At 39.9% G+C, this 27,193-nt stretch overlaps 1 protein-coding gene across 5 annotated transcripts in view; it reads left to right on the forward strand.

Annotated features, from left to right (window-relative positions):
- kdm6a (lysine (K)-specific demethylase 6A) overlaps positions 1-27,193 on the forward strand; it is a 232,939-nt gene that overhangs the window by 73,126 nt on the left and 132,620 nt on the right. For all 5 annotated transcript variants that reach the window (XR_011962542.1, XR_011962543.1, XM_072585169.1 and 2 more), the window contains exons 6-7: positions 5,804-5,924; positions 24,098-24,152. Coding sequence is in view for 3 of the 5 variants with exons in the window: in XM_072585169.1 (XP_072441270.1) it covers positions 5,804-5,924; positions 24,098-24,152 (176 nt within the window). In the remaining 2 variants the exon portion in view is untranslated. The remainder of the gene's footprint in view (positions 1-5,803; positions 5,925-24,097; positions 24,153-27,193) is intronic.

Consider the following 27,193-nt stretch of genomic DNA (forward strand, 5'->3'; position numbering starts at 1 on the left):
ACTTTGTGCAAAAGCTTTGAAGGAGGCAAGTTGCTGACCACAGCTTACTCACACTTGACCTGTGTTTTATAATCATAATATTTATTTAGCTGTACTACTTAAGTTCTGATTAGGTGGTGAACTCTAGGAACTTGTGTTTGGGATTCAGCAGTGATGGGTAGGTTTTACCTTGCAGGAGATTGACTTATCAGACCAATCCTGAATGTTCTCCAGGTCTTACTACTGGTCATGAATGCTTCAGTATCTGGAAGGGTGAACTTGGACAGCAATTTCCTGGGACTGAGGTGATTCATCTCCAACGATAACATCCTCCTTTGTGTTAGCTTTGATCCTGATGAATGGAGAGCTTCCTACTCAATCTTCAATGACTTTGAATTTTCGATGCCACATTGTTCAAATATTGTCTATATACCTAGTGCAGTGTATTGAGCCCAGACTCTTCACACAGAATGCAGGCCTTCCCCAGGTTACGTTCTTGAGTTTGTTTGTCAGTTAATTTCGACAGAAGTCTGAATATAGTGCAGGACAATATAAAGTAACCGGTCTTCATACAGAAAACGTTTGTATGTTGCATCTTTGTAATTACAGCCCTGTTTTGGGATTGTATTTAGAAGTATGAGTACTCGTAAGTTGGATGGTTATAAATGGGAGACTTTCTATTCACATTTATGGGGTTATTGATCACAGCTGCAGAAGGGTCGAGAAAATCTGCTGATTTCTAAGAAAATCTTACTGTGGTTGCAGCTTAGCAGACTGCATGACAGAGCAAGATCATTTGATGCATCACTTCATGCGATGATGTATACTGTGACATTTGCATGCCACACACTCGGGTGTAACCTCTTAACATAGAACGACGCAGCACCGGCACTTCGGCCCTTGATGTTGTGCCGATCTTTTATCCTACTTTTAAGGTCAAAGTAACTTACATACCCTTCCTTTTTACTATCATCCATGTACCTATCCAATAGTTGCTCAAATGTCCCTAATGTATCTGACTCTACTACCACTGCTGGTAGTGTATTCCACGCACCCACCACTCTGAGTAAAGAACTGATCTCTGAAATCTCTCCTAAACCTGCCTCCAATCACCTTAAAATAATGCCCCCTAGTGATAGTCATTTCCACCCTGGGAAGAAGTCTCTGGCTATCCACTTACCTATGCTTCGCATTATCATGTACATCTCTATCTAGTCACCTCTCATCCTCCTTTGCCCCAATGAGAATATCCCTACCTCCCTCAACCTTTCTTCATAAGCCATGCCCTCCAGTCGAGACACCATCCTGGTAAATCTCCTCTGCACCCTCTCTAAAATTTCTACATCCTTCCTATCATGAGGTGACCAGAACTGAAAGCTATATTCCAAGTGTGGTCTAACCAGGGCTTTATAGAGCTGCAGCATAACCTTGTAGCTCTTTATCTCAATCCCCCTGCTTATGAAAGCCAACACACCATATGGCTTCATAACAACCTTATCAACTTGGGTGGCAACTTTCAGGGATCTAGGGATGTGATCCCCAAGATCCCTCTATTCCTCCACATTGCCAAGAATCCTGCCTTTAATCCTGTAATCTGCATTCAAATTTAACCTACCGCAATGAATCTCGCAACACTTTTCAAGGTTGAGCTCCATTTGCCACTTCTGAGCCCAGCTTGGCATCCTGTCAATGTCCCAGTTCAATCTACAACAGCACTTCACACTATCCACAACTCCACAAATGTTTGTGTCATTGGCAAACCTCCTGACCCACCCTTCCACTTCCTCGTTCAAGTTATTGATAAAATCACAAAGAGCAGAGGTCCCAGAACTGATCCCTGCGGAACATGACTGGTCACTGAGCTCCATGCTGAATATTTTCCATCTACTACCACCCTCTATCTTCTATGGGTCAGCATATTCTGTATCCAGACAGCTAGATTTCCCTGTGCCTCCTTGCTTTCTGAATCAGCCTATCATGGGGAACCTTATCAAACACCTTGATAAAATCCATATACACTACATCCACTGTTCTACCTTCATCAATGTGTTTTGTCACATCCTCAAAGAATTCAATAAGACTTGAGAGGCATGATCAACTGCTCACAAAGCCATGCTGACTGTGTCTAATCAAGCTATGGCTTTCTAAATAAACATAAATCCTGTCTCTCAGAATCCTCTCCAGTACTTGCCCACTACTGATGTAAGACTGACTAGTCTGTAATTCCCAGGTACTAATCCAGTGGATAGTGAAGACTCTAAGATCGTCACTAAAGATGCAGCAGTCTCTCTTCCCTCACTTCCTGTGGTAACCTTGGATATATCCTGTCTGGCTCAGAGGACTTATCAATCTTCATGTTTTTCAAATTTTCCGGCATCCTCCTTCCTAACATCAACCTGTTCAAGCATATCAGCCTATTTCACAATCCGCACAAACAATATTTTTTTTTTCGCTAATGAATACTGAAGCAAATTATTTAGTAAGGATCTTTCCTATCTTCTCTGACTCAAGGCACAAGTTCCTTTCACCATCCCAGATTGGCCCTACTCTCAGTTTGGTCAGCCTCCTCTTCTTCATGTAAGTGTAGAACACCCTGGGGTTTTTCTTAATCCTACCCGCCAAGGCTTTTTTATGTCCCCTTCTAGCTTTCCTAAGTCCATTCTTCAGTATCTACCTGGCTGCCTTATAACCCTTAAGTAAGCTTCCTTCTTCCTTTTGACTAAATGTTCTGCATCTCTTGTCATCCAACGTTCCTTCACTCTGCCATCTGTCCTTGCCTCAGTGGGACAAACCTATCCAAAACTCGCAGCAAGTTCTCCCTAAACAACCTCCAGTGGGCGGCACGGTGGTACAGTGGTTAGCACTGCTGCCTCACAGCGCCTGAGATCCGGGTTCAATTCCCGCCTCAGGCGACTGACTGTGTGGAGTTTGCACGTTCTCCCCGTGTCTGCGTGGGTTTCCTCTGGACTGTGGGAGGAAACCAGAGCACCCGAAGATGTGCAGGTCAGGTGAATTGGCCATGCTAAATTGCCCATAGTGTTAGGTAAGGGGTAAATGTAGATGTAGGGGTATGGGTGGGTTACGCTTCGGCGGGGCGTTGTGGACTTGTTGGGCCGAAGGGCCTGTTTCCACACTGTAAGTAATCTAATCTAATCTAATTTCTGTCGTGCATTTCCCAGAGAATACCTGTTCCCAATTTATGTTTCACAGTTCCTGTCTAATAAGTTTGTAATTTCCCCCCTCCGCCAATTAAATATTTTCCCATACCGTCTGCTTCTATTCCCCTCCATGAGTATAGTAAAGGTCAGGGAGTTGTGATCACTATCATTGAAATGCTCTCTCACCGAGAGATCTGACACCTGACCTTGTTCATTCCCAAGCACCAATTCCAATATAGCCTCCCCCCAATCAGCCTACCTATATATTGAGTCAGGAAGCTTTCCTGGACACCTGACAAAATCTGCTCCATCCACACTTTTTGCACAAAGGAGTTTCGATCAATATTGAGGATGTTGATGTCACCCATGACAACAGCCCTGTTACTTCTGTAGCTTTCCAAAATCTGCTCCCCAATCTGCTGCTCCATGTCTGTGTTGCTATTGGAGGGTATATAGAAAATTCCCAATAAAGTGACTGCTCCTTTCCTGTTTGACGTCAACCCGTACTGACTCTGAAGACACCCTCCTCGACTACCTCCCTTTCTGCAGCTGTGATACTATCCCTGATTAGCAGTGCCACTCCCCCACATAATTTACCTCCCTCCCTATTCCTTTTGAAACATCTAAACCGTGGAACATCCAACAATCATTCCTGCCCCTGTGATATCCAAGTCTACGTAGCGTGCACAACATCTTAGAGCATGGATCAGTACTTGGAGCTAAGTTCACTCTTATTTTTGACACTTCTTGCGTTAAAATATACACACTTCAACCCATCACACTGACTACAACTTTTGCCTTATCAACAGTTTATCCTTCCTCATAGACTCTGCAAATGTATCTATTTGTTCACCAGCTACCCATCCTCTGATTGGTAGCTCTGGTTTCCATCTCCCTGCCAAACTGGCTTAAGCCCTCCTGAAGAGCTCTAGAAAACCTCCCTCTCAGGATATTGGTACTCCTTCAGTTCATGTGCAACCTGTCCTCCTTGTACAGGTCCCGCCTTCCAGAGAAGGTATCTCAATGGTCCACATATCTGAAGCCCTCCTTCCCACACCAGCTCTGCAGCCACGTGTTCAGCTGCACTTACCCTCTGTTCCTCGCTTTGCTATCCCGAGACACCAATCCTGACATTCCTACTCTGCATATCCTGCCTTTTTTTAGCTTCCAACCTAAATCCCTATATTCACTTTTCACGTCCTCATCCCTTTTCCTTGCTATGTCATTGGTGCGGATATGCACCACAACTTCTGTCTGTCTTCTCTCTTTTCTTCTCTTCTTTCCCCCCCCCCCAAAAAAAACTAGTGTAGTCTCTGGTGTCCCTGACTCTGGCACCTGGGAGACTTCATACCATTCAGGAGTCTTGTTCACAACCACAGAAGCTATAGTTGGATTTCCGATTAAATAAAAGATAAAGCTTTTGGAGGGAAGAAATATTGGCTGGAGCTAGTGGTGAAGCAGTTGCATGTCAGTATCCAAAATTAAGTTTGGAGCACTTCAATTTGGATAGTAAGGTGTAGCATATAGGTGAGAAACAAGATCTCTACTCCAAATTCTGCAACATTTGGTAAAGCAGATAAAGAAAGCTTAATGTGTGTGAACAGTCCCATTGACTTATACTGTCTACTACGCTGGGCAAAAGTGGCTAACCAATACTGCGGATGTTCAGTTGTTTAAATTATATTGACCACTATTTCATGCAGTTTATGTAGTTACATCACGTCAAAATCTGCTGAAGCCGGAGCTATGCTTGTCTGCCGTGGTGTTAAAGCTGACCAGAATGTTGCACATTTCATCCCTGTTGAGAATATGGTGCTGGAAAAGCACTGCAGGTCAGGCAGCATCGAGGAGCAGGAGAATAGATGTTTTGGGTATAAGCCCTTCATCAGGAATGGTCTTCCTGATCTGAAATTCAGATAATTGATGTTTGGATAATTGAGGTTGTTCTGTAATTCCTTTTTTGTTTTACTGTGGCTGGGAGCAGGAGTTAAAAAAAAAGGTTACATTTAATATTCACATCAGCAAATGTTTGTTTGAGAGTGTCCTTCTAAATGATGTTTTTTAGATTAGATTAGATTAGATTACTTAGTGTGGAAACAGGCCCTTCGGCCCAACAAGTCCATACCGACCCGCCGAAGTGCAACCCACCCAAACCTATTCCCCTACATTTACACTATGGGCAATGTAGCATGGCCAATTCACCTAACCTGCACATTTTTGGATTGTGGGAGGAAACCGGAGCACCCGGAGGAAACCCACGCAGACACGGGGAGAATGTGCAAACTCCAGAAAGACAGTTGCCTCAGGTGGGAATTGAATCCGGGTCTCTGGCACTGTGAGGCAGCAGTGCTAACCACTGTGCCACCGTGCTGCCCACAATGTGGCACTGCACATCCAAATACATATTAGGGGTTATATATTAACAAATACCATTTTAGATCATGACTGATGTTTCATTTTCCATGTTCAAAGTATTTTTCTGACTTTTTAGAAACACATATATGCTTTAATTAGCTTTAATTATTGTCATAGCGGAAGGTATGATGGAGGGCAAAACAAGTTAGTATTTCTGCTTCTTATTCGTTTGAGTCAAGGCTATGATAAAAGTGTCTCCTTCAAATACGTTTAAGACTAAGAATACTAAGTTACTTATGTTCTATTTTCAGGGCAATTAAAGCATTTCAAGAAGTGCTTTATATTGATCCCAGCTTCTCTCGGGCCAATGAGATTCACTTGCGTCTTGGGTTGATGTTTAAGGTGAACACGGACTATGAATCAAGTCTTAAAGTGAGTAAAGAATACAGAGTGATTACAGAATGTATTGGCAATTAAGGCGTTTTTGTTTCCATATCAGAAAACTCAGATGCTGAATGTTATTGACTAAATCTTCAGCCTCTGTACCCCCCCTCCCTGTTTTGTCAATTTATCATCACTTCATTCCTCCTCCCCCACCCACCCACCCAAAGAGAGTTTGTAGAAAATATATTGTAAATAAATTTTCTCTTCTCTAGCACCAGCTGTCTTCATGATTATATAGGTAGTTACATAATATTGCTTATGGTTTAGGAATAATTTAAGACCATAAGATACAGGAGCAGAAATAAGGCCATTCAGCCCATCGAGTCTGCTCCATTGCTAATCATGGCTGATAAACTTATCAGCCCCGTTCTGCCACTTTGTCCCTGTAATCCTTGATCCCCTTGACAATCAAGAACCTACCTCCCTCTTAAATATATTTAACCTGGCCTCCACAGCTTTCTGTGGCAGTGAATTCCATGGATTCGCCACTCTCTAGCTGAAGATGTTACTCCTTATCTCCGTTCTAAAAGGTCTTCCCTTTACTCTAAGGCTGTGCCCTCGGGTCCTAGTTTCTCCCATCAATGGAACCATCTTTCCAATAGCTACTCTGTCTAGGCCATTCAATATTCTGTGTAAGTTTCAATTAGATTCCCCCCTCATCCTTCTAAACTCCCATCGAGTGTAGACTTGGATTCCTCGATTTTTAAGCTTGAGAGAATCCTGTCTCTTTGCACTTCAGATTTTGGAATTTTCTCCCCATTTAGAAAATAGCCCATACTTCTATTTTTTTTACCAAAGTTTATGACCTCACACTTTCCCACATTGTACTCCATCTGCCTCTTATTTGCCCACTCTCCTAACCTGTCCAAATCCTTCTGCAGCCTCCACATCTTCTCAATACTACCTTGTCCCTCTACCTACCTTAGTATCGTATGAAAACCTAGCCGGAATGCCCTCCATTCCTTCATCTAGATCATGAATGATGCATTCATCCCTAATGAAGGGCTCTTGCCCGAAACGTCAATTCTCCTGCTCCTCAGATACTGCCTGACCTGCTGTGCTTTTCTAGCACCACACTCTTGACTCTGATCTCCAGCATCTGCAGTCCTCACTTTCTTCTCCTCCATCTAGATCATTTACATATAAAGTGAAAAGGTGTCCCAGCAGTGAGCTTTGCAAAACACCACTTGTCACTGGTTGCCATCCTGAAAAGGACTGTTTTATCCATGCTTTCTGCCAGACAGCCACGCTTCTATCTGTGCTAGCACCTTGCTTATAACACCATAGGTCCTTATCTTACTGAGTTAGTAATTTTCTGTCTTTTGCCTTACTCCTTTTTTAAACAGGGATGCCACGTTAGCAATTTTCCAGTCCTCTGCAGCCCTCCCTGATGTTAGTGATTCCAGAAAGATCACGACTAACATGTCCACTGTCTCTTCAGCTATCTCCTTTAGAACTCTGGAGTGTAGTCCATCTGGTCCAAGTGATATAATCCATCTTCTAGCCATTCAGTTGTTCTAGCACCTTCTCCTTGGTGATGGCCACCATACTCTGCTCTGCAGAGAAAAGCTGTATACTTTTTTTTTGACAGCATATTGAGGTCATTTCATATTCAGCAAGGACTACAGATTTCTGCTTTGTTTTTGATTATTGGCCAACATTTAATTTTAATGTTTAATTCCTGTGTACAGTTCAAAAAAGCTAATGCAAAGTAAAATATTGTATGCTATTGCAATTCTGTGTGGGATCAAGGTGGTGGCTTTATTCTATTAAAGGTTATAACTTGCATTTTCCTGTGGAGGTGAAATGGAATATCAACATTGAAACCATTACTATTGAACAGGGGTTTTATTTTACTATTTATTAAAGTTCTCTTGAATTTTTGCAAGTAGGCATTATACTGTTTGTACCTTTTACTTCCTCTTTTGTGCCCTTTTGATAAGTTACAAGCAGTAACTGTGTAACCATGCGATGATAATTTAGTCCACCGTACATTTTTAAAGAGCAATGCTCATTGAAAGAAAATCTGATTTTTGGAGAGAGCAGTATATTGAATGTGAAGATTGTGATATATATCCTTGTGGTTAGCAATTTCAGGCACTTTGGGATACAAAATCCTGCTTTTTTAAAAAATATCTGTGTTAAGAAATACGGTAGTGTGTTTGTTATGTGAGACAAAAATCATCCAAGCTTTCTTCTCTATTTTCGAGCTGATATTCATGAGTAATTTACCAAATGGTGACTTTGAAAATTATTTTTAACATCAAATTTGGCTGCTGTTAACATTCTTATTGCATGGCCTTGGCAAAATTATTAGCTAACTTTTATTATGGCTGACTGCTCTATATTAAATATCTTTGGGTGAGGAAGCAATTTATTACTATTCACTAGAAACTTAAATGACCAGTCATGACCACAGAAGCCTAGCAGAAACTAGGTACTTTGTAATTAGCGGTATATCTCCTGAACCCTCAAAACTACTTTGCCATCTACAAGGCCGAAGTCAAGAGTATTATGAAATATTCACTGTTTGCCTGGATGGTTGCAATGCAATAACACTTTTCAGAAGGTCAACATTTTGCAAGATTGTGTTATTTAATGCACCAACCACTGGTTTCCATATCTATCCTACCATGATTGATTTAGTGTACCTGCAGGATGACTTAAAAGACAGTGCAGCAATAACGTTACCCTGGTAACCTCAATAGCACTAAATCTTAATCTTCTGCAGATGCAGAGATTGTTAAAAACAACAATGTTATGGACGAGGCCAGACCCCCTCAAGACATTTTATGAAGTAGCCCAGACCATCACTTTGCTCGTTTCAGGCAGACATAAAGTGGATATCCCAGGAGTGATGCAGCTGGTCAACCCACTTGGCTTCAAGTAAAACGATTTATTTACACACCACTGAAGGAAACCAGCAAAAGAAAAGATAATTTAGAATGACAATGATTTGAAAACCTGTCTGACACAATATCCCCTGCAACTTTACGAAGGAGCTGTTCCAATTTCCTGCAACATCCCCATAAACACACTCCTTCGCCATAAAAAAGGCAAGTTCAAACATCGGTTTTTACAGGAGAGATGTGTGAGAGAGAGAGAGAGCGAGCAAGCGAGAGGGGATCAGCCAGGGATCATTTGCTGAAGCATGGAACCTCTTTCCATTGCAACGGTTTCTCTAGGTCCCCAGCTAAAAACTAAACCAAAACTAGAAAAATCCCTGAACGAGGTGAACTCGCCATTCCCTTTTCACTGTACAACTGTTTTTAAATACAAACCTAAAAGCCTTTTCCCTGATTGTTGCCTTGGGCAGTATTGGTTGGCCATTAACAAAGAACCATAAGGTTACGCTGCAGCTGTACAAAACTCTGGTACGGCCGCATTTGGAGTATTGGGTACAGTTCTGGTCACCGCATTATAAGAAGGATGTGGAAGCTTTGGAAAGGGTGCAGAGGATGTTGCCTGGTATGGAGGGAAGGTCTTATGAGGAAAGGCTGAGAGACTTGAGGCTGTTTTTGTTAGAGAGAAGAAGGTTGAGAGGTGACTTAATAGAGACATCTAAGATAATCGAAGAGTTAGATAGGTTGGACAGGGAGAGCCTTTTTCCATGTATGGTGACAGCGAGCATGAGAGGGGTAAGCTTTAAATTGAGGGGTGATAGATATAGGCCAGATGTCAGAGGTAGTTTCTTTGCTCAGAGTAGTAAGAGTATATGGAATGCTTTGCCTGCAATGGTAGTAGATTCACCAACTTTAAGTACATTTAAATCGTCATTGGACAAGCATATGGACGTACATGGAATAGTGTAGGTTAGATAGGCTTCAGATTGGTATGACAGGTTGGTGCGACATCGAGGGCCGAAGGACCTGTACTGCGTTGTTAATATCTATGTTCTATAAACCAAAACCCAGACAAATCAGAACCTCTGCCTTTTATAACTCCTCTTGGGGGGGGGGGGAAAAAAAACAAGAACAACAACCTTTGTTTAGGGAGCAGCATTATTACAATCACCTCTAGTTCTCTGCAGTTCCGAGTATTTTGTTAAATAATTATAGTCATTGAACTATCCAATGAAGCTGCCACATTGTCATAGGTGAAGCAATTAAAGATAATTTTACAGGGCTCATCCAGCCTTAATCCTTAGTGTTAAATTGGATAGGATAGTGAAGGTGCCAAATAGACCCCAAGTCCTTCAGCAAGATTGGGAAAAATCTCCTAATAATGTTTCACCTATTTCAGATGTGGGGATGGAATGCACTCTTGTGATTTTTTTTTCCTTGTACTATAGAATTGTCTCTAACAATGGGCTGACCTCCAGGCTTAAAATTTTCATGTGTTCTTGTTTGCAAAGATTTTTGATGAAGATAGAACATAGCACAGTCCATGCCCTTTGGCTCATGATGTTGTGCCAAGCATTTATCTTAATCTGAGATCAATCTAATCTATACACCCCTCAATTTATTGCTGTCCATGTGCTTGTCCAGCAGATGCTTAAATATCGCTAATGTCTCTGACTCTTCTATTACCGCTGGCAGTGCATTCTATGCACCCACCGCTCTCTGCGTAAAGACGTTACCTCTGGCACTTCCCCTATACCTTCTTCCATTCACCTTAAAATTATGACCCCTCATGACTGCCATTTCTGCCTTGGGGGTGGGGGAGTCTCTGGCTATCTACTTTATCTATCCCTCTCGTTACCTTGTACACCTCTATCAAGTCACCTCTCTTCCTCCTCCACTCCAGTGTGAAAAGCCCAAGATTGTTAAACCTCTTGTGATAAGACAAGCCCACCAATCCAGGCAGCATCCTGATAAATCTCCTCTGTACCCTCTAAAGCATTTGCATTCTTCCTATAATGAGGTGACCAGAACTGGTAACAATATTCTAAGTGTGGTTTAATCAGCGCTTTATAGAGCTGCAGTAAAACCTTTGTAGCTCTTAAACTCAATCCCCCATTAATGAAAGTCAAAACATCACCTTAACAACCCTATCAACTTTGAGGGATCTATGTATGTGAATTCCAAAATCCCGCTATTCCTCCCCACTGGCAAGAATCCTGCCTTTAACCCTGTATTCAGCATTCAAATTTGAACATTCCAAAATGAATCACATTTTGCATTTATCCAGGTTGAACTCCATCTGCCACTTCTCAGCCCAGCTCTGCATCCTGTCAATGTCATGTTGTAGCCTGCAATTACCCTCAACACTACCTACAACACGACATTGACCTTTGTGTCATTGGCAAACCTTCTAACCTACCCTACCACATCTTCATCCAAGTCATTTATAAAAACTAAAAAGAGCAGAGGCCCAAGAACAGATCCCTGTGTGACACCAGTGGTCACTGACCTCCAGGCAGAATACTTTTACATCCACTACCACTCGCTGTCTTCTTTCCATTTATGTATCCAGACAGCCAATTATGTATCCAGACAGCCAAATTTCCCTGTCTCCCATAACTTCTAACTTTCTGCTTGAGCCTACTGTGGGGAACCTTATCAAATGCTTTATGAAATCTATATACACCACATCTATTGGTCGACCCATGTCAACTTGTCTCGTCAATTTCCTCAAAGAAGTCAATAAGGCTTTTGAGGCTTGACGTGCCCCTCACAAAGCCATGCTGTCTTATCTTTAATTGAACAAACTATGTTTTTTCAAATTGTCATAAATCCTATCTCTCAGAATCCTTTCCAGTACCTTGCTTACCACAGATCTAAGACTGACTGGCTGTAATTCCTGTGGATTTATCTATTCCCTTTCTTGAACAGAGGAACAACATTCGCTTTCCTCCAATCATCTGCTAATACTCCCATGGAGAGTGAGCATGCAAAGATCATCGCCAGAGGCACAGCAATCTCATTCCTTACTTCACGTAGGAATCTTTGATATATCTGGTCTGGCTCTGGGGACTTGTGTATCTTGATGCTTCCAAGAACTTCCAGAACATACACTACTTTAATATTAATTTGTTCAAGCTTATTAACCTGGTCCATATTGTTTTCACTCTCAACAAGGTCCCTCCTTTCTAGTGAATACTGAAGGAAGTAAACCAGTTAAGGCTTCCCCTTACTTTCAGACTCCAGGGACAAGTTCCCTTCACTCTCCTTGATCGGCCCTACCCTCTGTCTGGTCATTCTCTTATTCCTCACATACGTGTGGAAAGTCTTTGGGTTTTTCCTAATCCTTCCCACCAAGGCTTTTTCATGCCCCCCAGACTTTCTATGTCTATTTTTAAGTTCTTTCCTAGCTACCCTGGAATCCTGTAAAGCTCTGCCAGATCCTTGCTTCCTCAACCTTAAGTGAGCTACCTTCTTCCTTTTAACCAGAAGTTACCTTCTCTTGTCATCCAAGGCTCCTTCACCTTACCATTCCTTGCCTGTCTGTGGGACAAAGTTATCCAACACTCACAACAAGTGCTGTTTAAACAGCCTCCACGTTTCTGTTGTGCTTTTTCCGTGGAACAATTGTTCCCAATTTATACTCCACAGTGCCTGTCTAATGGCAGTCAAGTTTCCACTCCCCTAATTAAATACCTACCCATACTGCCTACTCCTGTCCCTCTCCATGGCTATGGTAAAGGTGAGGCAGTTATGGTCACTGTCAACGAAATGCAATCCAACCAAGAGATCCGATGCTTGGCTTGTTGCCTAGGACCAAATCCAACATGGCCTTCCCATAGTCTGCCTATCTACATACTGAGTCAAGAATCCCTCCTGGGGACACTTGACAAAATCGGCTCCATCCCGACCATTGACACTAAGGAGGTTCCAGTCAATGTTGGGGAAGTTGAAGTCACCATGATAACAACTGTTGCACCTGCATTTTTCCAAGATCTGTCCAATCTGTTTTTCCATATCTCCACTGCTGTTAGGGGTGTCTGTAGAAAACGCCCAATAAAGTGACTGCTCCTTTCCTGTTTCAGACTTCCACCTATACTGACTCCGTAGACAAACCCTCCCCAACAACCACCTTTTCTGCGGCTGTGATGGATTCTCTAATTAACAATGCTACTCCCCCCACCTCTCTCAATCCTCCTCTCTGTTCCTTTTTAAAAGATCTAAACCCTGGCACATCCAGCAACCATTCCTGCCCCTGTGAAATCCATGTCTCCGTTATGTGAATTTTGTATGTGAAAGATGTGTGAATTTTTGAGATAAAATTCAGATTGGGCCTCACTGTTAAGTTACTGCTCAAATGATAAATGAACTGACCAGTTTATCAATAAACAGAGTCCCAGGTTTTATAAAGCCATTCCTGGAACCTTGAACATACTCTGCATCTCAGGAAATTGTATGTAGGAAAGGGAGGTAGCTCAAGAGTTACTTTTAATGGCTAATACTAGAACGGATCTATTGTAATAATTAGATTTAGGAAGCTGAACTTTCATTTGCTATACAATGACTCCCTTTCTAAAACTGAAGAAAGAATGTAAATGCATTGTAACTAGATTTCATATCTGGAAAGAGGGTTGCTTACAGAAAGGTTAGGCAGACCGGGCTTATTTTGATTGGAAATCGGGGGGGGGGGGGGGGAGTTGGGGAGGAAGAATGGAATCTGGTGCTAAAATGGATCTGGGTGTATTGGAATCTCAGAAGTTAATACACTAGTTCAGCAAGTGATTAGGAAGATAAATTGTTTAAGTGCAAGAGGAAGGGAGCTTAAAAGTGTGTCCCTAAAACCATATTTAGCATACTTTGCATGGTATTATGCTTCTGATACTACAAAAAATTGCAATCTAAGAAGTCTAATAAAAATCTTTGAATAAGCAGTCTCCTTTTTAAGACCAAGATGAGGATTAATTTATTTCTGATACTGTTATTCTCTGTATTCCACTGTTGGACCACTGCATTTATTCATGGCAGAGTTAGACTCCTGTATTTATCGAAAATCCAGGATGATGGCAGGCAGATGGAAAGTAGGATTGAGAAAGGGCCATATTTTCCATCATTCACCGAGCAGAATGAAAGGGCCAAATGGTTTACTCCTGTGTTCCAAAACTAACTTTTTAGCTTGATGTTCATGTAGAAATACTTCATAAGTATATAAATTAACATTTGCAGATGTTTCCTTTGCTATAACCCCCACCCCCTACCCCAGCTGTGAAGAGACATTTTCTACTTGTGGAAAAGGTAGATCATTTGAATTGAAGAAATAACACTTTTCAGAGCTAATGCCGCTCTTGTGGTTTATTTCCAAACTGTATAGTTTGACTTCCTAAAGTTGTCGAATTGCATTCCAACTCGTAAAAGTGGCCGTATTCATTGTTTAGATTAACTGGTATTTTGGAAGGTTGTTTCTTCATGGGCACATCAAAACCAAGCATCATCATGTAAACCTGTTCGACAGTTTGAATAACTCTATTGCTGTTGGGAGTGGGAGCAGTGGCTAATGCTTTGCATCATATAAAATACTTCAGCTGTGATGATATAAAAAGCTGCTCATATTGCAGTATCTAAAATTGAGTTTTCTCGTGGCTCACTAGTCATAGCATGGTGTAATATTTACACGTGCCCCTTTCCTACCCTTTCTGTTATGTTACCAAATGGTACTGACTGTTTTGACATTGTTCTTTCAAAAACTATAATACGAGTTACAACCCTTGAAAGTTAAGACCAGATGCTGGAAGAAAAATTTTAAATTATTTGATGACACAATAAAAGTACAAGTTATGTTTTACGGCCCACATAGTACTCATTTCACCAATGGGTGCATGCAACACATCCCTGTTTTGTCACTGTGCCACTCTGAATAGCGCTGCAATAACTTTGCTTACAATGATAAAGCTACAGTCATTATGAAATTTGTTATTTCTTAAAAAGAAAAATGTTAGAGCAAGCATAATGGCAAATAATTCCTATAAGATCTTTCAGTCTAACAACGTGACAGTTGAACAAATTGACAAATCCTATAAAAATCAGAAAGGGGTACCATTGTCACAAGGATCAATGCAATTTAGTTTTGCATTACGTTGGAATTGTTGAGTAGACCTATTTCTCACTTACAAAGTTGTTAAATTGGGATATGTTAACTAAGTAAAAGGAATAACATACAATGCAATCCAAGAAAATATTAAATTTGTTGTGGATGTTTAAGTGCCCTCTCTCTTGCTCCCTCCTCCTCCTCCTCCTCCCCCACCCCACCCTACCCCCCAAAAAAAGTAATTTGGCTGACTTTCAGCAATGTGAGTACAAATACCTTTCCATGTCCTGGTTATTTGAACAAAGAGCAGCCTTAAAGTAGGAATATCACTCTATAACTGAATACGTAGCAATAGCTTTCTCTGGTAACGGTTTCAGTTTTTTCTTCCTCCTGTATGCTAAGTTCAGATAAAAATTATGTACCATTCTGATTAGCGCAACATTAACAGAACATTATTTCTAGGCTGATGCATGGGTATTCATACACAAATCTGAACTACACAAATGTGTAGTCAAGTGATCTTTAGAAATTAATTTTTGAATTTATTTTGTGCTTTTGGCTCAAGGGAAAAATGGTACTTCTAAAAGTGGAGTGACACTTTTTGTATGTTTGTTTGTGGATCAGATTATGAATGTGCATTATGAATAGCTTTTAACATTTTCCAATATTTTGTTATGCTGTAATTGAAAGTAATTGTCCCTTTTCAGTCATACTTTGTAGCAGAGAAAGTCCGCTTTCAGTCGGATTTGCAGATTTTGAAGATATTTTATGAATGTTAAAAATGCTGCAGTGAGGACTGCTTGGCATACATTTTGGACAATGAAGGGTGTTTAATCAAAATATTTTATATGGTTTGCAAGTGAATTAGTGCTTGGACCTCAGGCAGCCTTTTCTTTCTACTTTGTCAGCAGTTTTTTTTAAAACAGGCTTCTTTTTGCGGCTGTGCTGTACAAGTAAAGGCTCCTGTGAAGAACTTGTCCTTCATTGAACATTCCATGACAAGAAACACCACACATAATTTGATATTATGCTGGTCGTCTATCTCTGCATATTTTTGAGAAATATATTTTAAATGTTGTAACTGTACCTGCATCCACCGCGTTCTTTAGCAGTTCATTCCACACACGAACCATGCTGTGTGTTATATAGCTGGAGGCCATTGGTGAGGCATCTTCTGGAATATTGTGTCCTGTACTGGTTGTCTAGTTATAGGAAGGATTTTACATTTGGTCCTGATAAACGCAGTCATCCGTTGTCATCTGATCTCTCGTTATAAGCAAATTGTGCGTTAGCTGTGCCGTTTAGACTAATGGAGCCAGAATCTCATTATGGCTAATATAGGAGGAAAGTTCATGTTTTACAAACAATGGTCTAAATTCTTCAATTACGTTTAAAGCCTGTTTGTGCTGAAGAAATGTGCATTATAACAGAACTGACTGTATTAAGCTGAAGAGGGTCCTGAAGAGATTTATCAGAATGTTGCCAATATGGAAGGTTTGAGCTCTAAAGAAAGGCTGGAGTGTAGGAGGTTGAGAGATGACCTTATCGAAGTTTATAGAAAATAAAGAGTATAGATAGAGTTGATGGTTGTTGTCTTTTCCCTAGGGTGAGTGATTTAAAGACTAGGGGGCATATTTTAAAGGTGAAGGAGAGAGATTTAAAAAGGACATTAAGGAGTTTTTTCAAGGATTGATCCAAATGCCTTCTAAACATTGTAATAGTAGACTCCCATCAAGGTGGTGATCCTTCTCTTATTTCTAATTTCTACCATTTTATAGTTTTACCGATCCCTCAGAAATACTGGTAGTAATAATTTCCTTAATCAAAAATGTTGTTGCCCCCCCACTGTCTCTATTTCACCTCCTCTGATTGCACCATAACCCAATTCTTGGCAACTGTAGAATGAAAACAGTTCACAGTTAAACCCTAGTTCTGCTTTGTAGATGCACATTAGAAACAATTGATGATAGCTATTCCCAATGCTGCCCCCAAGGTGCATATAAATAATCTGAAGTACAGTGTATTGACATAAACAAGCTGCTCATAATTTGGTTAGTTGGTTAGGAGAAACTTCCAGCTTAATGTAAATTCTCATGTTTTATAATGTAAGCTGTCCATTGTCAAAGAAGACTAGGGAATATTGATGTCTCCCCACTACTTTTTTGGAAGTTTGACCTCTTGTGAATGCTGTTCTGAACTGTCAACCCCAATTTAAAAATTATCTGAGAAATATTTTGCTGCAGCTTTTTTTAAAACAATGTCGCTACCAGGAATTTGAGACATTTCATGTTTTCTGACATTACTTCCTGAATATTAGCTGCAGTAGTTCACTCTGAAAATTTACTACTTGCAACTAAAAATGTTGCCTGTCTTGAGATGTGAACTGAAACCTAGTATTATGGAGTAAACAAAAGCAGAATAGTGTTAGAATTGAATGCCCCAAATGTTTGATTCCTTTGTCAGTCATTATAAAAATTGACATCAAAGCACTGCTTGTCTTAGGACTTTTTGCAAGTGTTTTCATAAAGATTGACTTCATTTTCTGCAAGTTGATGGGGCAGAGACCTTGTGGGTATATAATGCTGGGATAGATTGTTGATCAGTGGGATTAAGGGAAAACACGGGAGGGTGGGTGAGAGTAATGTCAAATCAGTCATGATCCTATTAAATGATGGAGGTGGCTCAAGGGACTGAATAGCCTACCTATTCCTATATATGATTGATTAATAAAGAATATTAGTTTTAAAAAATATATAGTTCAGCATGGGGTTCAATACAATGATTGAGCTCCAGAGCCCCAGTAATTGCTAACCGTGTTAGCTGGGAATTGCTTCTGCAGTCTTTCCAGCTCACTTTGGAAGACTGTTATTTAGAATTATTTTTGCCATTTTATATATTTGTGTTCCATTACAAATTTGAATTTATCACCAAAAGTCAAAAATAAGATTTGACCATTTGCAGCTGCACACATGCTGATGCTCTGCCACTGAATGAAAAGCTAATAAGGGTCATTTGTGCATGTGATGTGGCACAGTTCTTGATGCCTTTTCTCATTGGTGGCAGGAGTTACACTTTTCATTCAAATGTTGTTCCTGCAAACCTTTGAAATTGGGGATCCTTTAGAAATGAATTTTGATAGTATTTGTAGTGGTGCTGCAGCAGTTCCCTTCCCTGGCAAAAGCAATTCCATGAACAAGGACAAAAGGCAAGTGCTAGAAAGGCTACCAGGCCACTCTGATCTGGTGTCCCAAAATAGTTTGGGTAAAATCAAATGGATTATTCTTGTGAAAACTGACCTGTGATAGGATTAAGAGGTGGTCAAAAGGGATGGTGATTAATTGGATGTTGAGTAATTGTATTCTCATTGGCTATGTTTCAGCTAGAGAACAGAAAACTCCCCTCATGATTTAATGAGATGGGCCCACTCTGTGCCCACTGCCTATTCATTTTAAAAATAGAAATGGGAGAAAGTCATTCAGCCCTTTTTTGAATCTGTTCCACTATTCAATATCATGGGTGATCTGTGGCCTGCATTTGGTCCACATCCTTTCCTTTTGTTTAACAAAAAATTATCTTTTTCTCAGATTTAAAACTAAGCACTAACTGTCATTTACACAAGACTGTTCAAAACCATACCGCTTTTTGTGTGTAGAAGTGCTTCCTAAAATCTGTCCTGAAAGGTCTGACCCTAATGCTTCCTAGATTTAGAATCTCCAACCAGTGAAAATAGCTTATCTTTATCTATCTTGTCATTTAATGGTTAATATCTTGAAGACTTCGATCAGATCGCCACTTAACCTTTTCAATTCTGGAACATTCTTAATTTATACATTAATATAAAACCAAGAACTGCAGATGCTGGAAATCTGAAGAAGGGGTCACTGGACTTGAATCATTAACTCTACTGCCAGATCTGCTGAGTTTCTCCAGCAATTTCTAATTTGTGCAATTGCTCCTCATAACTTAACCCCTGAAGTCCAAATATTATTTTTATAAACATACATTGTACTCCCTCCAGGGCCAAACTATCCGTTCTAAGGTGTGGTGCCCAGATATGTTGTTCGTGCTCCAACTGGGCTTTAATCAGGATCTGAGTAGCTGCAGTATAACTTTGTACTCCAGTCATCTAGCTATAAAGGCTTGCATTGTGTTAGCTTTATTGATTATTTTCTGCAACTGTTCATGACATTTCAGAGAGCTGTACACTTGAAGTCCCAAGTACATCCACGGTGTTTATTTTCATATCATCCAGAAAGTACGTCGATCCATCCTTTATCAGTCTGAAATGGACATGCTAGCCTACATGGAACACCATCTGCCACAGTTATCCCCTTGTAATTTTATCACGTCAATTGCAATGTCTACCTGACTATGTAGTCAGCAAATTTGGATGCATGGCTTTCTAATGGTGATGTTTTGTGGGACACCACTGGTCATATTCTGCAATTTGCGTACCTATCCATTATTCATACTCTGTAACTTGCCACAGCCAATTTCCAAGCCATGTCAGTAATTTGTCCTCAATTCTGCAGGCTTCTACCTTAGTTAACAGTTGTTGGAACTTTATCAATTATTTTCTACCAGTCCAATTTAACAACATCCATGTCCATGATATTCGTCACCTCTTCAAAAAAATTCATTGAGATTTGTCAGGCATAACCTACCTGTTGAGCATCCCTGATTTAACAGAAAATCTTTGAGGTGCTCAGTTATCTAGCCTGGATTATAGACACCAAATATTTTCCCACCACAGATGTTGTTCATCCTCTGGTATCATCGTACAATCCCTAAGTGTCACAAGTCATTACACTTCTTTGTTTAATTAATTAATATATCACTTCTAAATTGCTTCTTAAATTACATAAACTGTCTGAAAATTCCTTATGAATGGTTAACCACCAAAATAGGAAACTGTGGTCTCAAACCACTAAAATCTAACACGAAGAAACAAGGTCTTGAGATAAGTACTGTGAATGTACCTACCAAGGGATGAGTTGAAAATTTTAGGGAGTATATTGGTCACAGCTAGGGATAAGAGGGTACTGATTGATGTAGCTGATTCCTTGCTTTTCAGTTTTGTGGACTGACTGGAAGTTAGGTTTTGATTACCTGTGTACTGGCTAGTGTTGACTTTATTCTTGCTGACTATAAGTCTACATCGTGAAATTACAAATACTAAACGGCAATGTATGCCTGTGCAAGGCCTATTAGTTAATGTAAAAAGGTGTGCATGTCACATGAGCAATGTATTTTCTTTTTGTTTAAAGTATTTTTGAGAGTGAAAAATTGTTTTGGGAATAAAGTACAGATAAAGTATGAAAACTCTTTAACCAGGAATAGTTCACAAGTTAATGAGTTCACAAGTCTTGAGTATGATACATTTCATAAAATAAGCTTTCCCATGCTCAGCATAGAGTCATAGAGCTGCACAGCATGGAAATGGGCACTTTGGTTCAATTCTACCATGCTGACCAGATATCCTAAATTAATCATGTCCCACTTGCTAGCATTTGGCCCATATCCCCTCTAAACACTTCCTATTCATATACCCATCCAGATGCCTTTTTAAACTTTGTAATTGTACCAGATTCTTCTTCTTCCTCTGGCAGTTCATTCCATACATGCACCACACTCTACATGAAAACATTGTCCCTCAGGTCCCTTTTAAGTCTTTCCCCTCTCACCTTAAACCAATGCCGTCTAGTTTTGGACTCCGCTACTCTGGGAAAAAGACCTTGGCTCTTCACTGTGTACCTGTCATGATTTCATAAACCTCTATAAGGTCACCCCGCAGCCTCCAATGCCCGAGGGAAAATAGCCCCAGTCTATTCAACCTTTCTTTAGAGCTCAAACCCTCCAACCCTCGCAACATCCTTGTAAATCTTTTCTGGACCCTTTCAAATTTCACAACATCCTTCCTATGGCAGCAAGACCAGAAGTTAACAAGGACAGACGTTTGTAACAGACCCCTAGCGAACATAATTTAAGATTGCTTGTATGAATGCTCCTACTGACAGACCCATAATGAGATAGCTGTTACATTCTCCCAAAGAGTAAAGTTTACGTTGGAGGAAAGCATTAATTTTACTGTGGAATTAAAAGGAGAAGGAGTGCTTCTCTTGATTTTTGCATTAAAAGACCAAATTGCTACCTGCCCCCCGCTGCCCCCCAACCCCCCACCAGCTTCACTCGAACTGTCCCACAGTCCTGATTGCCATCTCTTTCTCCTGAATGGTGATGCTTATAGGGCTGAACGATCTTCTACCAGTCCTATTTTCTGTGATTCTATCAACTCCTCCCAAGTAGCCACTGCTTGCCCCTCTTTTTTTCTCTTCTGGCTATCACTTCAATAATGTCATGGTGACCATTTCTTTCATGGTTGGAACCCTGTCATGGCCCCTGCCACCTTTAATTGCATTTCCTGTTTAGCACTCATCTGCGAATTATAGTTGATGATGCAGTATCCTTGAAGTGAAAACTTCATTGCTGGCCAGCTTTTCGGCAGCGCTCAATAGGTGTTCATTGGTATTGGTCTCATTGGAATAAAATCTGAAGACACCATATCCACAGCACATTTGGACCATGCTGTTCAGAGTGCAGCCATTTTCTGTTTTAAATTGGCCAGTCCATTTACCTTGTGCTAGAAAATGGCTTCTGTAGTCTTTTTCAGCATTGCCTATATTCTGAAATGAGAATGATAATTGCCAAGATTAGCAATCAACCAACCCCTTCAAAAAGATTGATTAGAAACCCATTATGAAGGAAGAGTCTGACCAAAGCACATTTTAAGGTTGATTGAAAGTGAACCTGATGAAGCCTGCTCCAGTGAGAGCAGTTAAAATGATCTGATTGTTTAAAAGTAACAAGAAATTACTTTAGGTTTGTACAAATATAATACATGGTAAAAAATAACATTTGAATATAATAGATGCAAATGTATTCATAACCCATGAATGTTTTCTGTTTGTAAATTTGCTTTTATATGTTAAAATAATATCTATGATTTAAAACTGTGTATGCAGAGTTGTCATGTTATAATTTTACAAATGGTTCTTCTATAACACAATGATTGCTTTCTTGTGCAATCCTGCATTATAGAAAAATCGCGCTTAGTGTTGGTGAAGTAATCTCGTTACAGTCAACACATTTTAAAAGTTCGCACTTAAGGAACAGTGACCCCAATTCATCAATTGAGTTATAGCAAATTTAGATCAACAAAATGTCCATTATAGCAGAATGACCTGTATCTGATGTCTAGTTTATAAGTGGGTCATAAGAGATTGAAGCAGGAGTAGACTGTTTGGCAGCTTGACTAAACAGAGTAGATGCAGGGCAGATGTTCCCCATTGCAGGGAGCCCAGAGCCAGGGGTCTCTGGCTAAGAATAAGAGATAAACCATTTAGGAATGAATTGAGAAATTTCTTCTCCCAGCGAGTGGTGAGCCTTTGGAATTTGCTACCATATAAAGTAGCCGAGACCAAAACATTGTATGATTTTAAGAGAGAGTTAGATACAGTGCTTATGGGTTAAAGGAATCAAATGAGGGGGGATAAGGAACATGTTGTTGAATTGAATAATGTAGTTTTCTACTTCAACTATACTCACAAAACCTATTGTTAAAAATATTACTTCTAAATTTTTTGAAGTTGTTACTAGGCTGACAGAAAATGATGGGCGCAGTCATTTTCTGAAAGCTTTGAGAGATTTATTTGGATTATCTATTTTCAAGAAATTTACATAAGTTAGTTTTAAAATTCTGTTTGTATGTGTTATATAATTTAAAATTTGTATTGCCTCTCTCCTGTTCCCTCTCTCTCCATGTCACTCTTCCCTAATATGTATCAACACATGTTTGTTCATAGGATATTGGGAATTGCTTGTGAAACTAGCAGTTATTACCTAACCCTAATTGCCTTGGACAAATCAGTAAGTATTGAACCCCTGCAGTTCTTGGGATGGAGGGACACTCAAATGTGCTATTAGGATTGGAGATGCATGATTTTGAAATACAGTTCCAACTCAGGATGTTGTGGTGTTTTGTGGGCAACTTGCAATTTGTGATGTTCTCATGTACCTGCAGTCTTATCCTTTGAGGTGGCTGCGGTCATGGGTTTGGAACCTGCTGTAGGAGGAGTCTTGGGTAAATTGCTACTTTGCACCTTGTAGATTGTGTCACCAGATAGTGGCAATGACTGTATTGTGGAGGGAATGAATTTTGGTGCCAATCTTGTATGGTATTAAACTGCTTGAGTTTTACAGGATTTGCATTGATTTTGACTTCTCCCATCACCCAATGGCTGTCAACTATTCATAAGGTAGGAAAGTTACATGCCACAAACTTCTTCATTGCCACTGTGTTAGCACGGCTGGTCAAGTTCACAGAAACCCTATTGTGGCCATTCAGCCCATTTAATCCACACTGCTCCTCTGAATAGCATTCCATGCAGACACTCATCCCCCTACCTAATTCTTGTAAGTCTGCATTTCATATGGCTAATCCACCTAGCTTATGCGTCCCTGGATACTATGGGCAATTTAGCATAGTCAGTCCACCTAACCTGCACGTCTTTGGGCTGTGGGAGGAAACCTAGCCAAACACAGGGAGAATGTGCAAACTCCACACGTACAGTTGCCCAAGACTGGAGTTGAACTCCGGTTCCAGACTCTGTGAGGCATTGTGCTGCCATTTTTAGTTTCTGGTCTGTGGACAACCCCACTTCTGGCCTTTATGACAAAGGGAAGGTTATTGAAGTAGCTGAAGATGAGTGGGATTTATGATCTGAGGAACAACTATTGTGATGTCTTGCAATGAGGCGAATGGTATCGGTTTAAATTACTTTCTTGCCAATGTACTTTAATAATCAATTTTCTCCCTTTTTTAGTAGCTTTTTAGTCATCCTGTACTCAGTGGGGTTTTTACTATAAAAAGTGATAATTGCCATTGCCACTGTTACTGTAATTAATTTTATATTCTACATTTACTAATTTAATTTCAATTCCATCAGATATGGTCTTGGGATTTGAGCCCATGTTTAGCTTGAGATGACTAAATTGCATTATTCTGAGATGTTTTTTAATATAACAATTAAAAGTTGCAGTCATGTAATTTATTTTTCTTTGGCTATGGATATTTTAAAAATTATAGTATCTTTTAGCATTTTTTTGCTAGTAACCTTCATCAGTTTAGATCTGCTTGACTTTTTGTACTAACTTTGTTTATTTTTTTTCATCTGCAGCATTTTCAGTTGGCATTGATTGATTCCAATCCTTGCACTCTGTCCAAAGCAGAAAGTAAGTAATTACATTTTTGACAAACTTGGGTGTGGGATGAATTCTTTGCAAATGCTATGTCCAAAATTAAGGATTTACTAAATTCCTATTATTACTTCATTTCTTCTGCTTAATTGCCAGTTAAATGTAGGCAAAGGTGTGCACATCATTTTTTTTTTAAAGTACAGATTTCTAAGTTAACACTATGTTCTTGCACTAGGTTATGCTCAAAACTCCAAACGTTCAAGGAGTGGTGCTTAAGATTAATTGCAGGAATTTAGTTAAACTATTTCAATTTAACTGTGTACTGCACTTTGTATGACAAGTGGCTGCAGTTTATGAAAAAAAAAAGAAGCCTTTTGAAATCCTTAAATTTATCAGTATTTAAAAAAAACATGTTTAGCATTTAAGGTACATTCAGTTGGTACATAATCATAATTCTTAATCTTGCACTGATCCATCTGAATAATATAGTCTTCAAGCATTCTAAAATATTAGGTGGGTGTATGACTTGAAACCGTGTTCAGTCTGTGTGGATCTACCGTGTTCCCCTCCACTCTCCATTAGACTATTTTTCTCTGCAATAAAAGAGTTCATGTGTAGTCTCCAACAGTGAAGGTGTTGCATTGTTTTTAGCCAATCTCTTCTCCACTACTTGAATAGCATGATTGATTAGTTTGTTCATTGCTACGTGCAGCGATTTTATCTTGGCTAGCTTTTCTAAGGATTATTGATAATTATTTTGTTGTTAACTTAGTTGGAAGGCATTTACTGATGTGTCATTTCTGGAAGGATGATGAGAATGTATAGTAATAACCAAAGCAATGTGGGTACTCACCGTACATTTGGGCATCAAACTTTTAATCCCCTATAATACCAAATAGTACTGATGGAAATCAGCTGGTGCCTTTTTCTGGTGATGATGCATTTGTAAAGTGTGTCAAATGTCAACGGATAAGATTGACTTCACACAGTCCACTTTAAAAATTAGTTTTCAATATGCTCAAAGAAATCTAAATGTCATTGAAGTCAGGCAGACAGTTCTAATGCACCTGCAGAAAAATATTTCCTTGAGTTTCAAGATACCATGATTGATTTTTTTTTCTTCTTTCAGCTGGGATTAAATTTCTCCCCCAAATGAAATATTTGTGTCATACAGCATACCAGTATTTGGCCCATATCCCCCTTGACCCTTCCTATTCATATACCCAGTCCGATGCCTTTTAAATGTTGTAATTCTATCTCCTTTCACTTTCTCTGGCAGCTCGTTTCATGCGTGCACCACCCTCCATGTAGAAAAAGTCACACCCCAGGTCCTTTAAGTCTTTCCCCTGTCATGTTAAAGCTAACCCTCTTGTATGGGGGAAGTTACCAGAATGTTCCTGTTTTCAAAATTGAATGTTTACGGGTCATTATTTTTAAGTGCAGTATTTTATAAAGTTTAATTTAGTAAATGTGAGCATTTTATGGGCAGTACTCATTTTCCCTTTGACACTCAGTTTGCAAAATAAGTATTGGCAGAAAGGTAATGTTCCCTGGCAGCCTTGGAAATGGTCTAAACAAGATGTTTCAATTAAGCTTGATAATTTCTAAAACTTGTTTCATGGAATATTTGTTGAATGATGGTTTTCTACCCAAAATGATTCTTAGGTAAATGGTAATGATTAATGGCTTGCAAACATATTCTGTATACTTCAATTTACATTTTATTTTATCTTGGCGTTGCTGGCGAGAATAGCTTTTTGGCCATTTTCACATGCCCTTGAGAAGGTGGTGGTAAATTACCGCCTTGATTTGCTGCAAGTTTTGGGGCATAAATTGAGTCCTAGCATTTTGATACAACAGTAACGAAGGAATAGTGATGCAGTTCCAACACAGAATGGTGTGTAGCTTGAAGGGGAGCTTGCAGTTTGTTGTCATAGAGTCATAGAAATGTACAGCATGGAAACAGACCCTTTGGTCCAACTTGTCCGTGCCAACCAGATAGCCTAAATAAATCGAGTCCCCGTTTGCTAGCATTTGGCCCAAATCCCTCTAAATCCAGATGTCTTTTAAATGTTATAATTGTACCAGCCTCTTCCAATACTTCTGGCAGTTCATTGCATCCACGCATCGCCCTCTGCATGAAAAGGTTGCCCCTTAGGTCCCTTCTGAATCTTTTTCCCTCTCATCTTAAACCAATGCCTTCTAGCTTTGAACTCCCCTACTCGGGGAAAAGACCTTGGCTCTGCTCCCTTAGATTTCTAGGAGATAAAAGTCATTGGTATGTGAGAACTGTCAAAGGTGAGTTGCTGCAGTGCCTCTTGTAGTTGGTACACACCACAACTACCTTCCATCAGTGTCAAATGAAGTGAATGTTGGAGGTGGTAAGTGGGTACCAATCTAGTAGGCTGCTTTGATCCTGGGAGGTGTTGAGCTTTTTGAATGTTAGGGGAACCTCACTCATCCAGGCAAGTGCAGAGTATTGTCACTCCTGATTTTCACCAGCAAGATAGATGACGAGCCTGATGGAAACAAGGTGAATTAGCTACCACAGAGCTCTCACTCTCTCGTGTGCTCTTGTATATTATGTATATTGCTGATTCAGTTCCATTTTTGGAAAATGGCAAATGCCAGAATGATGATGATCAAGGATTTATTGACTGCCAAGGGGTGATGGTTAGATTCTTGTCAGAGATGGTCATTACCTGAATTAGTATTTTTGCCTATTATACTTTATCCTTGAGAAGGTGGTGGTGAGCTGCCGCCTTGAATTGCTGCAGTCCTTGGGGATGTAAGCAAACAGTGCTGTTTGAGTTTTGAATCATACTTATTGCCCAAGACTGCATGTTGTACATTTCCATCTGCATACAGACCCAGCCTGCTTCAATAACTGACGATTCATGAATAGTACTGAATATTGTCCAATCAGCAGCAGCACGCTTATACTTGTGAACTAATGATGATTGGAAGATCGTTTGTGAAGTAGCTGAAGACTCCATAGGTGATGAGTGGCTGTCTGTAATATCAAGGTAACATTTGATCAGTAATGGAATCAAATAGCAAACCTAGACTCAGTGGGA

The sequence above is a fragment of the Chiloscyllium punctatum genome, chromosome 15 (assembly GCF_047496795.1).
Source record: "Chiloscyllium punctatum isolate Juve2018m chromosome 15, sChiPun1.3, whole genome shotgun sequence".
Classification (NCBI taxonomy): Eukaryota; Metazoa; Chordata; class Chondrichthyes; order Orectolobiformes; family Hemiscylliidae; genus Chiloscyllium; species Chiloscyllium punctatum.